Source organism: Apostichopus japonicus, chromosome 7, assembly GCF_037975245.1.
Source record: "Apostichopus japonicus isolate 1M-3 chromosome 7, ASM3797524v1, whole genome shotgun sequence".
NCBI classification, from domain to species: Eukaryota; Metazoa; Echinodermata; class Holothuroidea; order Aspidochirotida; family Stichopodidae; genus Apostichopus; species Apostichopus japonicus.
This window is the reverse complement of record NC_092567.1, coordinates 25,847,268-25,862,670: the sequence shown is the minus strand read 5'-3', so window position 1 is coordinate 25,862,670 and position 15,403 is coordinate 25,847,268. Positions and strand designations below refer to the sequence as shown.

Sequence of the window (15,403 nt, the reverse complement as noted above, 5' to 3'; positions counted from 1 at the left end):
GCTCCTATGGTAGCACGAAGAAATCCACCTCGTGATCGTGCTCCACCTAGGAATCTGAATGATTATTATACTTAACTGTATAACTCACAAAAACAAACCAAAGACATGTCAACAAAGACAATTTGTTGCATGTTTAATGTTTAAGTTTACAGAGTATACAATTATCTTTTGTTTATTTACGGTTACAGATGTTAATAACGTATTAGGCAGACAGAAAATGAACAAAAATGAATGGAAACAGTTATTTTATTCTTTGTTTGACAAATTACACAGGTTTGAAATCTTACACAAAAGTTTATGTGTTTTGACAAATAATCAATGTTGGTACATTTACAGTTATTTTTGAGGAAAAGCACCTCCTTCAACTCACTTGCAACTTATGTTGTGGAAGAAAAGTCACTTCCTATTTAAACATGTAACCCTTTGTATTCGGTTTTAGTATCATATTGTGTTGTAAAGAAGAAAGTCACTTCTTGTACATGTATATGAATATCACGGAAAGTTGTAGGTGGAAAAGAGAAAAGGTTTATCTGTCTTGTAGTTTAAAGAGAAAATACTCTCTATTTTGGTAATAACAGAAAAGTTTATCTGTGATTTAGTTTAAAGAGAAAGTCTCTCTGTATAGTTGAAAACTATCTGTCGTGTTAGTTTAGTTTTACTTGAAACAAAAGAAGTTTAGAGTTAATACGGTTCAAGCAGTTTATTTCACATGTCATACAGAGAAGATGTAAAGGTCTTTAATTATATCATATTCTCAAAAGACTTAACATACTGGTTTCTATATTCCTTGGAAACACAAATGCTATGTATTATTTATGAACATATGCACAAATGATAAGCAGACAGTATTCATGATATTGCATAGTTGAAGCAACTTATTGTGTAACACATTTTATGACATTCCGAGTGATACAATATGTTCAGTATACTAACCATATTGTTCGGTTTGAGATATGATACACTAGAGTATTATTATTTCAGTAACCGACAAAGTTATTTATACAGTGCCTTTTCTGATACTTCAGAGCAAATCAAACATCCACAAGTTAGGAGGATTGTAGTGTCATAATAAACAATTATACACTTGGCGTTCCATAGTCCTAAACATGTATCACACACTTGGCGTTCGATAGTCAGTCAGTAAAGATGGCGTCGAAGTTATAAATAGAACGAGTACAGCAAGCTTTCTTGAACTGCAAAGCAGTGCCTTTAACTGTGTTCTTTATTTAACAACTAGTACTCTACAATGTTCGCGTGAACGCGCGAAATGGGCAAACTGATTTCGTTGTCTAAACTTACGTTGTTGCCATCGGCGCTGTTCAACAATTGCTTTACCACGTGGGCTTCATATGATTACTATACGCAGGGGGTTGGTTCTACCAAGATCTAGAGAGGACATGGTAAAAAAAATTATTAAGTACGTACGTAATATTTATTACGTACGTACGTAATATTTATAACGTACGTACGTAATAAATATTACGTACGTACGTAATATTTATCACGTACGTACGGTACGTGATAATTTTACGTTCTATACTGAAGATAGTAAGAAGTGGCGGTTCGCGGTACGTACATACTGTAACATATTTGTCAACATGCAAGATACGTAAACCACAGAAGTCAAGCTTATACTCTTAGTTAACTAAGAAATGCCGGAGACAGACAATTGGTACGTTCGTTCGACTAACACCACAGGAATGTATGTGCTTAGGCTTGCCACAATATAAAAATCTCCACATCCACAATGTCTGAATGTTTCATGCGATACAAGAAAAGGCTCCTCAGAATGCGCCTGAGATGTCTTTCGCCTAACTATTATCCGATGCTTTGCTGTCAAAGTAATAAAGGATTTCCTTCTGGCTAAACCTTAAATTAATGTACATATTAACAAGTTCATCCCTCTCCATCTTTGATATGAAGATGTATCACCCGCAGTATATAACGTAGGCTCGCTTACGTTAGACAAGTGTTAACATAGGCTATATCACTAAACACGTACGTATACGTAGGCCTACATTCGTTATAATTATTAAATACGTACGTGATAATCCCTACATAAGTACGTAGTAATTATTATGTACGTACGTAGTAATTATCACGTACGTACGTAGTAATTATGACGTACGTACGTAGTAATATCACGTACGTACGTGATATTATTACGTACGTACGTAGTATTGTCACGTTCGTACGTGATAATTATTACGTACGTACGTAGTATTATTACGTACGTACGTAATATATTTTTTTTAACCATGTCCTTTCTAGATCTTCGTACGTTCTTGCTGCATGGATTTAGGAAACAGTCCTGTGGACAAGGCCGCCTTTGTTCTTCGCATATACGGGAAGTTACTAGAGGAGCAAAGTGGGCGGGGTCAGCTCATGTATGTAGCATGGTGGAGAGCGTTGACCGGCTTGTAATTGGGTCGGGATATGTGTCAATCTTACTGACTATTTCGTAATTGGTCAGTAAATTAACGACAGTCGAATTTCGCGCGAAATGCCCATATTTTTTATATCACGTGATTGGGCAATAACGTTAGTTTAGACAAGTTTAGACAACAACGTAAGTTTAGACAACAACGTAAGCTTAGACAACAATGTAAGTTTGAGCAACAACATGATAAAACAGCAGCAACAACTTTAGTTTAGACAGCGAAATATGGTTGCCCTTTTCGCGTTCCATATTCGCGTTCCATAGACTAGTGGGAGCTATGGCTCCCCTGTGCAAAAATCGCTATAGGCCTACCTTGACTAAATATTGACATAAAACAGCAGCAACAACTTTAGTTTAGACAGCGAAATATGGTTGCCCTTTTCGCGTTCCATATTCGCGTTCCATAGACTAGTGGGAGCTATCGCTCCCCTGTGCAAAAATCGCTATAGGCCTACCTTGACTAAATATTGACATTAGTACAGACGCGTATCCAAGGGGGGGGGGGGAGGCTCAGTGTAACAAGGATGTACTCGATCCCTGACCCTTGTCCCACTCTTGCCAGGCTTGGTAGCCTACAGTAACCTAATATCCACACAAGCTGACTAAAGGCATCTTAACTTGTGAGAAACGGGCGTTATACTGTTCCCATGCTCCCATTACCTCAATTTTAATTTCCTTTTCAGTAAAACCCCTCCCAAATCTGCACACAACTGCCCCCTCCCCCACTCCACCATACATACACAAATAATGTAGCCTAATGCTGTGGTCATGGAATAACTTACCTCAAAAAAAAAAAAAATAGAAAGCGCGACTCGTCGTTTTACACTATAAAATGTCTGCCTGGTTGACTTCTCAAAGGTACGTACAGTGAATCTGATCCCTTTATATACGGACATCGATGACAGCCATATTGGGAGTGGTATTCTGTCTTATCTTCACATTGATTATGTATCATACTAGAAGTCTGCACGATGTAAACGCGATGTGTGTATTAAATCTATAAGCAACTTGAACCACAAGAACTTTGGACCGCGAAATTAAATTTACAAAGGAGATCGTTCATAAACAACCCATGCTCAGGGACGTAGTTGGAGGTTTCTGTTCAATGATCGGCAAGAGGAGGTGGGATTTAGTTGGCTGAGTTCCAAATGATGGATTTGATAGCTAAATTTACAAAATGTGAGGGGATGTTATATCAACTGACTTTCTCTAGGGAATTGATATGAATGTTTATGTTAGAAATATCAATTTTTAACTTTTGGAGGTTTCTTTCGGAGTTGGTCCAAAGTTTAACAGCTAGGAATTTTACTTTATTTCGACAATACTATCATAGACTATGGGTCGAGTGACTCTATCGTGTTGTTTCGTAGTCCCATTTTGTGCATAACATAAACTCTTCACTAAAGCATGAGAAAAATAAACATTATTCATAATCAAAAATGTTTCATTTATCCTAATTTGAAGAAATTAATAAAATTGTAATCCGGTATCAACTTAGAAAATGTACATCTCATGATGATGCATTACGCCAATAAAAACATGGCAAATGGCGTGACGTCACCAACTTGGGACTTTACCAGTGGCTTAGGAAGGTACTTTTGAGTGGGGGGGGGGGGGTTGAAGACTGATGGCCTTTGGATTTTTTGGCATTTCCAGGTGGCCTCAGATGCAATTTGGTGCAATATAGAACACTTCAACACCCACTCCATTTTGTAAACTTAATTGTGCATTTTCACCTGGCCTTAGATGCAATTTGGTGCTCCAAATGAGATTTTTTTTCTCATTTGGAAATGAAAAAGGGGTTTTCTGACTTGCCAAGCGGGGGGGGGGGAATGATACTTCCGCCCCTCCACATTTTCACCGTTGGGGGGGGGGGGCTAGCGCCCCCAGCGCCCACGGTTCCTACGCCCTTGGACTTTACAATGCTATAATTTAGCCTAGGCCTAGCCTAGTGTATATTGATCATGGGTACACCAGCAAACACTCGAAAAATGTGTGTTTGATGCACTTTTCAAAGGCAGATGAAAGTGACAATTTACAACATTTCTCCAAAACCTTGTGGAAAACTCATAGTGTGTGTAACATTTTTAAAAAATCACGCGACACAGCATGGCGAAATTGCAAACAAATTGCTTATTTGCAGACCTGAATTATTGAGGCCTAGACCTAACGATTGTGACATTGACGACGTATTCACGTTGGGACCCCCGCATATGATGGATTTCACCGTCAATGCTACCAAAAATCCACAAACATGTCAAGGACAGAGCAATTTAAGAAGAAACTGCAGTCTCAGACAATAAAAGGTTAGTTCTAGTCCTACAGCAATTGATTTGGCAAGAATCAGGGTAATGAATATACAGTTGTGAAAATGTATGGTCTAGTTCTGCGAAATTAAATTATTGTACTGAAATAGCCTATGCCTAGGTTAGGCCCGCTAGCCTATGCAGTGGCTATACCAACAGTAACGTTAAAACTCACAGTTTAAAAAGTTTATATCAACAGTACTAACCTTAAGCTAGGATACGTTATTTTAGGCAACACTGCTAGGGACCCAAATTAATACTTTTATAGTGCAACGGCCATTTGTTATAGGTCTAGGCCGTAACGTTAGGCCCATCGTCAACCGTCCTAAATCCGCGCACCTGTTCAAATACTTCACTCTACTACTATCACAGCCTAACCATTTTTGCATTCAGAAGAGAATTATAATTTATTTTCCATCATAATTAAAGTTAACTTTATAAAGATTGTTTTGCAAACGTTAAGCTGACGTTTTCCGTACATGCTATTTTAAGGCACATTGTAATTATTTTCTATGATTTTCGTTATTGCATTTTTTCAAAATTTAGATACGGAAACCATGGAAACATTTTTTTTCTTGTTTGAATCACTTTGGCCTAACAATTTATGGAGGTTTTATCTTATACACAAAATATGTACCACGAAACTTAAAAACTAGAGGCTCTTTTCACCTTCGGCCCATTGTCTATCAGAAGTAACAAGTTAAATTTGAAACCCATGAATTTTTTATATTTCCTTTCCGATTTGTCGCAAGTTGACAGAATTTTCAACATTAAGAATAATTACCAGCAGATTTCTAACTGCTGGATTTGTTTTGCCACGATTTGGTATGTGTGTGTGGGGGGGGGAGGGGGGGGGGGTGAGACACACTGAGTTCCCTTGAAGGGTTAAACGACTAAGACCAGGGATATTTAAAGAGACTGTTAAATGAAGCCACAAGGAGTACATTTGATGATTAGGCATAACCATAATTAAAGTATTTTTTGCTTTTTTATAGCTTTGTGCTGTCTAGGTTACGTCTTCTTGGAAATTTGTGAACAAAATATTGTCACAAAGTTGTAAATAAAAACAAACATGTTCCCAAACTTTGAAAAGAAATGAAGTGTGTGCTATGTTTTTTTTTTGCATATCATCTTGGTGCTTTTAGCACTATAAAGTACCTTTATATGAATACCATGGGCTACATGACATCTTACACTTAAAGATGTACAACCTTGGTGTGTAAAACATACTCAGTATTCACAAATTTCATCCTGATATCATAACGCAAGAAGAAGAAAATGATATTCTTTTTCTTCGGTCATATAAAGAGTGAAACATTTATGATATTAACAGCAAAAGTATCAAGGAATTGATCAATCTATCCATTGAAATTAACGTTAATAAAATGATATATAACAAGCAGAAAACAGAAGTCATACTTTTTTAAATTATTAGTTAAACTAATTAGTTAAAGAGTTAAAAAAAATCCTCTCTCCTGACAGAAAGTTAACGTCGATGATTTCGTAGTCCCACGCATAAAGGTTGTGAAGTCTTATTCCAGATGATGTAAATACGAGTTTCTCTCCGAAGGGCTTTTAAATGGTATGGCAGAAGTCCAATGTTATTAAATTTAATAACAAAAATAATAAGCTGGTAAGGTGCTGCCACCACTTCAAACGATTTTTTCCATCTCCGTGAAAGAATGGATATAATACTGGCTGTAACACACGACATCTAACAGCAGTTCCTACGTAGATGGATTAATATAAAATTAATGATGATAAAACTATAATGTAACGTGGTGTACGAATGTAGAAGCTAAAAAATGTAACGGATTTTGAGAATTCTTTTCTTAAAAGAATAAAAAATGTAGCTCTCCTCTCCAGACAACGTGGGTGCCAAGAAATTCATTATTGTTTCTAATTGATAATTAGTACATGAGTGCTCCATGTACAACACGTCAAATGGGCGATATAGAACCACCTATCAAAAATAAATATATTGAATCCAATCTTTGACGAAATCTAGAAACGTGTTATTGATTTCTCAGTGGATATGTCCTGCAGCTTATATGCTCCGTATGAAACATTAATGTAAATTAATTTCCAGTAAACAGTGTCAAAGCCATGATATATCCATAGCAGGGTAAGCTATAAGTACATATGGAGGTGATTATCTCCCATATATGTATATACACAAACCGCCTATAAAGTAAATGCGAAATGATACCTTTTGCATATCAAGTAACAACGGCTATTTCTCCTGAAACTGGTATTTCGTTTCTACAACAAGGATAAGGAACGAATGCAAAGAGGAAGAACCCTACAATGTTACCGACCATTCCTCCAGCAACGCCGAGCCCAATCTCTGCACCGGTTATCTTTGCTTCTGACCATGGTCCGTACTTTTCATTCAAGGCTTCAAGCAAAGCGACATTCGCGGCTATGGCAAAACTCACAAACAGAGCAGACTGTAACGCAGCCTTCAGTGACGCGCATTTACACGCGCGCGACATTCTCGGGTCTCCATCCATACGAAATCTCTCCCTACGAGAATCACGGCAATAAATCACACTTACCACGAAAATCTGGTACAAAATCTCGGAAACGACCAATAATATGGCGCCGAGCCAATGCTTGTTGTTGCCTGCAACCATCTCTATCGTTTCCGAGAATGAAACGACGATTGCCATATGTAAGACACTTAAAACAATCCTACGGATCCAGGCACGCAGTGTTATCTTCAGTTGGTGGAGTTGATTACAGCGATGCAGACCTGTTTTACAATAAGTTGCGAAATGTTCACAATTATCGGAGAATGGACCATATCCAGTGTCTTCTAAGCGGGCTCTAGCTCTCATCAAAACCACTTCAGGAGGATTTAGTTGTTCTACTTCTTTGTGATAATAAGCTTTGTACATCGGACTGTAACCACAGTTTCCACATAGATCCCATTTCTTTCTGGTATTTCTGTGAATGCTTCTTGACCACTCTATCACTTCAATAGAATCATCTGTGACTTCCTCAACGATGGCATGGTGCCAGTATCCCATAATTGGTCGCAACCATGACACGTGATCTCCTGGTTTCAACCCTCCAGTCGTTTCGTTTATATTCTTCCACTGGATATAGTTACCCGTGTCGGAAACCTGCATACAACAGAAGGACGGTACGATATGGTGTGCAACGTGTTGACATTCAACGATGTCAAGTCGGTTCCTGTTCTCCGTATGTGCAAGCCATTCCTCCTTACAATGGGAACAGAAATATCCCTTTACGTTTTCATCACCATCTATGAACAAAATGAAATGGGATTAAATTTCATTATTAAATCGGTACCGCAAAAAAAAAAAAAAAAAAAACCTAACGGGACTTCTTTATGATTGTGTGCTTCTTTGGAGAACCATAAGATATGTATGTAAACAGCCAAGGAGATTTATTCATATTTGTATGTTCCTATTGAATAACAAGAGAAATAAAGAACCAAGCATCATCTTTAATAAACGTTTCTAGAGACGCTTAATTAATGCATAACATATGCTCATTATATCCTCTTATCCTTTTTTTTCGACTGGTATTTGCTAACTATTTGAAAGCTAAGACAGACAATGATGTTAATAGTATAGTTAATAAATAATAGAAAACACAGGATTCTTTCCCCAGAATAGACGATTCCACTAATCACGAGAGCCGACTCTGAGTCCATTTAGTCCGAGTCCGAGCCGAGTTTGAGTCCACTTGGTCCGAGTCTGAGTTAAGTCCAAGCCCATGAGTAAGACCGAGGACGAGGGAAGTCCGATTCTTGACTTAATAGGACTTGGGTTCCCCCGAATTAGGCCTTCCCTCCCCCTCCGGCAGTCTTAACGTGCTTTTCCATAAATAAAAAGTAATGTCATGAGATATAAGTCGCTATAGAAAGATCGCCAAGTTAATGAGCAAAACACAGACGTCAATGGTTCTAGCCACAGAGGTCAATGGTTCGAGTCAATGGTTCTCACCACAAGGGTCATAGTTCTCCCCACCAGGGTCAATGTTTCTCTCCACCGGGGTCAATGGCTCTAGCAACCAGGGTCAATGGTTCTCGCCACCAGGGTTAATGGTTCTCCCCACCGGGACCAATGGTTCTAGCCCTCAGGGTCAACGGCTCTAGCCACCAGGGTCAATGGTTCTAGCCAACAGGGTCAATGGTTCTCCCCACAGGGGTCAATGGTTCTCGCCACCAGGGTTAATGGTTCTCCCCCACCGGGGCCAATGGTTATAGCCCTCAGGGTCAACGGTTCTAGCCACCAGGGTCAATGGTTCTAGCCAACAGGGTTAATGGTTCTCCCCACAGGGGTCAATGGTTCTCGCCACCAGGGTCAAAGGTTCTAGCCACCAGGGTCAATGGTTCTCCCCACCGGGGTCAATGGTTCTAGCCCTCAGGATCAACGGTTCTAGCCACCAGGGTCAACGGTTCTAACCACCAGGGTCAATGGTTCTAGCCAACAGGGTTAATGGTTCTCCCCACAGGGGTCAATGGTTCTAGCCAACAGGGTCAACGGTTTTCCCCACCGGGGTCAATGGTTGTAGCCAACAGGGTCAATAGTTCTAGCCAACAGGGTCAATGGTTCTAGCCACAGGGGTCAATGGTTCTCGCCACCAGGGTCAATGGTTCTCCCCACCGGGGTCAATGGTTTTAGCCAACAGGGTCAATGGTTCTAGCCACCAGGGTCAATAGTTTTAGCCACCAGGGTCAATGGTTCTCCCCACCGGGGTTAATAGTTCTAGCCAACAGGGTCAATGGTTCTAGCCAACAGGGTCAATGGTTCTAGACAACAGGGCAAATGGTTCTAGCAACATGGGTCAATAGTTCTAGCCACCAGGGTCAATAGTTCTAGCCACCAGGGTCAATGGTTCTCCCCACCGGGGTCAATGGTTCTAGCCACAGGGGTCAATGGTTCTAGCCACCAGGGTCAATGGTTGTAGCCACCAGGGTCAATAGTTCTAGCCACCAGGGTCAATGGTTCTCCCCACCGGGGTCAATGGTTCTAGCCCTCAGGATCAACGGTTCTAGCCACCAGGGTCAATGGTTCTAGCCACCAGGGTCAATGGTTCTAGCCAACAGGGTTAATGGTTCTAGCCAACAGGGTCAATGGTCCTAGCCAACAGGGTCAATGGTTCTCGCCAGAGGGCCAATGGCTCTAGCAACCAGGGTCAATGGTTCTCCCACCAGGGCCAGTGGTTCTAGCCACCGTGGTCAATGGTTTTCGCCACCAGGGTCAATGGTTCTAGCCACAGGGGTCAATGGTTCTAGCCACAGGGGTCAATGGTTCTAGCCAGGGGTTCAATGGTTCTCGCATGCGTTCATTTCCCGTGATATTCAGTATATTTTTTTCAGTTACTTGATACCTTTGTATTCTCGGATGTTTCCATGGCAACCTATCTTCTCGTGATGCTGCCTTATCTGAAGGTGTTCATCATTCAGCGTGTTTGTTGCCATTGCCTTTTAACAGTCTGTTATTACTTCCACAACTGAGATATAAATGTAAAAAAGGAGTTACAAATATTAATCATTAAATGTTAACAATGTATAAAAACATGAATAATAGTTGGATAAACTCCGCACTTCTTATGTGGATCCACCTTAGTGATACAAACACTTTATTTTTTGCAAAAGAGGTCGAAGGCAATTTGATGGACTTTGATCTAGCAGAATATTTGGATTCAGTGTAATAACAATTATCGCTTGTTGTAGACTTCAATTTGGGTGAAATTCTTGCTTGGTTTGTGGATTCATTTGAGGCAGTATTAGAAATGAAGAATCCAGTTGTTCTGTGAAAGAGAGTTTATTTGATGTCAACAGAGGCCACAGTGTCTGTAAAACCTTGTAAGCACAATAACTCCTAAATTAACGTTTGAAACATGTGTAGGTGCAAACAACAACATTGCAGATATAAATGATACATAACCAGAAATAACACTTTACCAAATATATCTGATTAACAGGTTGAGAGGAAATGACATTTGAAACTTAAAACAAGCCACCCAACATTTTTGTATGTTTAGAAATAGAGTTCAATGAATTGGGAATTTAAGATTGACTTTTGGATAAAAAAAATCGTTGAATTAAAGCGGTTACACTGTTCTGTTCGTCCTATGTAGGCCCACACAACCATGTATTTTACAAATTGACTTTCCATGATCTTAGATTAACACTGCTAACAGGAGGCTTAGCTATAAACAGGCTTATTATTGCTACCAACAGTCTATAGTTAAGACACAGTGGCAATAGCGTAATGAAGAGTTGACAAGTCTGTGTCGATTATACAGCAAGCCACAGCAACTCGAAACCAGATGAGTTACGCTAAGTATCCTTTACATTATTTATACGATCTGAGGAAATGACACAGCTATTTACCCAGGTCATTTTCCCGACAGATCCTTTGTTGTGTTCCTACTTGGGGCGGTTTCTATTTGCAAGTGTATAGTTTGGTCTACAACCACATACATGTAGTTCAGTGGTGGGCATTTATAGGCCTGCCTGTTTCCTATTTTTAGTATAGAAAGTGTGGTTACGTACGGAACACCATGCTTCACAATGTCACGAGAAAATAGCAGTTTATCAATTAAGCAGGACAAATATCAGCATGTTATGATGTTCGAATAGCACGTAGAAAGTTGTCTGGCATGCTGATATCCACGAGGTCTAACATGCTGATATTGTTTTCTGACATAGTGAGCGTATAACCCTTGCCGTCGTTCCTAACAAGTATAAGTTACAGCAACGCCGCACAGCCACTTGATACCATTTCTCTAACTTTACTATGTACTGTAAAATTATGTTCGTTTGCAAAGATCGAACCACGGTAGCTGATAAAGAAATATGTGGAAAACGATTAGTTCTCACGGTGCGCCTTGCATGGAGATTCTTACATTAACAACCCGTATCAAGAGTAACAGAGAGTTCTGTGTGACGCCACAGAGACCTAAGGCGATTAATTGGAGTGGGGGGGGGTCAGTTTATAAACTGACCCCCCATATATATTTATATATAAATATTTTGTGTTGGGGTTTTGATAGCATTTTAAGAATCTAATGTCTTACAAGTGTGATTGTCTATATAGGTAATTAGCTATACCTTGACTAAATGATGACTCTAGTGCAGACGCGGACCCAAGGGGGGGGGGGGCTCAGTGCCACAAGGATGTACTCCCTGACCCGTGTCCCACTCTTGCCAGGCCTGGTAGCCTACAGTAACCTAATATCCACACAAGCTAAATAGAGGCATCCCAACTTGTGAGGAACGGTTATACTCATGAGTTCCCAGGCTCCCCTTTACCTCAAATTAACTTCTCCTTTCAAGTGAAACCCCTCCCCAGTCTGCACCCAACCTCCCCTCCCCCAACTCCACCATACATACACAAATAATGTACCCTAATGCTGTAGTCATGGATAACTTACCTCAACAAAAATAGAAAGCGCGACTCGTCGTTTTACACTATAAAATGTCTGCCTGCTTGACTTCTCAAATGTACGTACAGTGAATCTGATCCCTTTACATACCAACATTGATGACAACAATATTGGGAGTGGTATTCTGTCTTATCTTCACACTATGTATGTAACATACAAGAAGTCTGCGCGATATAAATGCGAAAGCCAACACCACATTTATCATCTGTATGTTATCCGGGCTCATCGAAAGGTCACGCGATGTGTGTACTTAAAGTAGAACGATAGTGACAGAAAAAAAATCTCTCATTTTCATATATAATGTAGTTTATATGTTACCAAGCAACATATTTTTTTAATTTTCCAAATAGCACACCGGAAAGTTATAAAAAAGGGAATTGAAACATCGTTTTTTCGTCTCCGTAATTTAGGATTTTGCAAACACTGCAACGACCTTGAACAGCCCTCAGGTCAGTGAATGACGTCACTGTGATGATCTTTTCTGTTGTGAACTGTTCAGTACGGAGCTGTGCGTGCATTTCTTGTCAGCATATATAACTGTTATTTTCCGGCGTAATGTTCAAGACATAAATAGATAATGAATATCATGGTGTTTCTTGATGTCTTCACCACGTGTTTACAAGTTGTTTTTTTACGAAATTTGCGGCGATTTCGCAACGATTTCCCCATATCTGAAGAGGTAACTCGCAAGCTGACCCAAAGTAACGTAAATCTCAAGATCATCACGATTTTGGCGGGTTTTATACAGAGTGATGTATGAATGTGCTCACTTACCAGTCAAACTGGCACAATAACAATAGTGATGATAGTCTCAAACGTAGTTTAGTATAACATCCGAAAGAAAATCCAAAGTTCTAAACAAAGTAGATTCGCTTGTATCCACTAGGCCTACTGTAAAACATAAACGTTCCTTGTTCCGTGCGTCATTAAATCCAACAGAATGGTTTCACTGAGCTTGAAATACAACCGCATTTGAACTCAATCGAGTAGTTAGTCTAGCTCGAACAATTTTCTCACTACATGCAATGCCTATTGCGTTTATTCACATGCATGCCTCGTGGTTTGGGCTTCAGGAGGAATCGTATTCTAGCCCAACGTAGGTCCGCAAACGGTACTTTCACACTGTGCAAACACAAGTGACAGTGTGCGCTCGTAAGTAATACTTACACGATGTTTTGTTTCGCTCGAGCATACATACATTTCCTATTCGTATTACATTTAAAGTGGTTTGGAGGGTATGAACACATCTCTGCCCAAAAAAAACTCTGCCTAAGCGACGTCCATGCCCCAATTGAAATTTGCACGTGGATTCTCTCCTCACATAGTCATTGGTTGTTCACGTCTGACATGTCTTACAGTTCCAACACTTACTGTTGCATTTATTGGGATATATATAAATAATGCGGCATAAAAGCATCAATCTTTCAAACTTTTTTTTACTTTAGTGACCTTGCCACACGCAAATTTCAATTGGGCCCGAGATGGCTCTATGACCGATTATTCCGTAATTTACATTGGGGCAGTCGGCTTCCCTAAAACGACAAGAAAAAGCAGGAACAATAACACCTTATTAAAATTAGACCGTTAATGTCTCACGCAGTGTATCAAATCTCCTCTCTGGTTTAGGTTGTTTGTCGAGTCCAATGTAGAGTAGGTTGCAACTAAACTTACACACTAAGTGCACACTGCTGAAGTACACTACGCCGAGCTCACTTTGTTATAATCATAATGACGTCACATGTCACTGTAGATCACGTGATCATCATATCGCTGTTCGCGAAAAGCCCAATTTTTGTTTAAAAAAATCAACGAGTTTAGGATTTTTTTTTTAAGCCTTTCCCAACATCGGATTGACTTGAATTTTCACATGTGTAATATGGAAACCAACTAGAATACTCTTGAATAAAATCGTATTTTTTCGTCGATGCTGAAAAAATCAGTATCGTTCATCTTTAATGTTGCGGCACACAATAAGCTAATTGAACCACAATCACTTTGAACCCCGAAATTGAATTAACAAAGGAAATTGTTCGTAAACAACCCATGCTCAGTGACGTGGTTGAAGGTTTCTGAATGATGGACAAGCTTGGAGGTGGGATTTAGGTGGCTGAGTTCCAAATGATGGATATGAGAGCTAAATCTACAAAATGTAAGGGGATGTTATATCAACTGACTTCCTCTAGTGAATTGATATGAATGTTTATGTTAGAAATACCAAATTTTGACTGTAGGAGGTTTCTTTCTACAGCAGGCGACCGGAGTTGGTCCAAAAGTTTAACAGCTAGAAATTTTACCTTATTTCGACAATAATATCATAGACTATGGGTCGAGTGACTGTATCGTGTTGTTTCGTAGTCCCATTTTGTGCATAATATAAACTCTTCACTAAAGCATGAGAAAAATAAACATTATTCATAATCAAAAATGTTTCATTTATCTAAATTTGAAGAAATTAATAAAATTGTAATCCGGTATCAACTTAGAAAATGTACATCTCATGATGATGCATTACGCCAATAAAAACATGCAAATGGCGTGACGTCACCAACTTGGAACTTTACAATGCTATAATTTAGCCTAGGCCTAGCCTAGTGTTTATTGAAAATGGGTACACCAGCAAACACTCGAAAAATGTGTGTTTGATGCACTTTTCAAAGGCAGTTGAAAGTGACAATTTACAACATTTCTCCAAAACCTTGTGGTAAATTCATAGAGTGTGTAAGATTTTAAAAAAATCACGCTACAGAGCATGGGGAAATTGCAAACAAATTGCTCATTTGCAGACCTGAATTTTTGAGGCCTAGACCTAACGATTGTGACATTGACGACGTATTCACGTTGGGACCCCCCGCGTATGATGGATTTCACCGTCAATGCTACCAAAAATCCACAAACGTGTCAAGGACAGAGCGATTTAAGAAGAAACTGCAGTGTCAGACAATAAAAGGTTAGTTCTAGTTCTACAGCAATTGATTTGGCAAGAATCAGGGTAATAAATATACAGTTGTAAATATGTATGGTCTAGTTCTGCGAAATTAAATTATTGTACTGAAATAGCCTATGCCTAGGTTAGGCCCGCTAGCCTATGCAATGGCTATATCATGAATATACCAACAGTAACGTTAAACTCACAGGAAAAAGTTTAAAACAACAGTCCTAACCTTCAGCTAAATTACTCTAAATTGATATGTAGGCTATGACACGGCGCCCGTGTGATACCATTTAG

At 39.4% G+C, this 15,403-nt stretch overlaps 1 protein-coding gene and 1 long non-coding RNA gene across 4 annotated transcripts in view; one reads left to right on the top strand and one right to left on the bottom strand.

Annotated features, from left to right (window-relative positions):
- The window catches only part of LOC139969901 (uncharacterized), a 90,162-nt gene that overhangs the window by 44,939 nt on the left and 29,820 nt on the right, over positions 1 to 15,403 (bottom strand). Inside the window, exons 1-3 of one of the 3 annotated variants that reach the window (XM_071975281.1) lie at positions 12,166 to 13,278; positions 10,114 to 10,236; positions 5,631 to 8,017 (exon numbers count right to left, since the gene is read on the bottom strand). The exons of 1 other annotated variant lie outside the window; for it this stretch is intronic. In XM_071975281.1, coding sequence (XP_071831382.1) covers positions 6,966 to 8,017; positions 10,114 to 10,204 — 1,143 coding nt within the window. In that variant the 5' untranslated portion in view covers positions 10,205 to 10,236; positions 12,166 to 13,278 and the 3' untranslated portion in view covers positions 5,631 to 6,965. Of the gene's footprint in view, positions 1 to 5,625; positions 8,018 to 10,113; positions 10,237 to 12,165; positions 13,279 to 15,403 lie in introns of those variants that run through there. One more of the 3 variants, XM_071975284.1, reaches the window with a different exon arrangement.
- The window catches only part of LOC139969905 (uncharacterized), a 61,333-nt gene that overhangs the window by 20,530 nt on the left and 25,400 nt on the right, over positions 1 to 15,403 (top strand). The window lies entirely within an intron of this gene.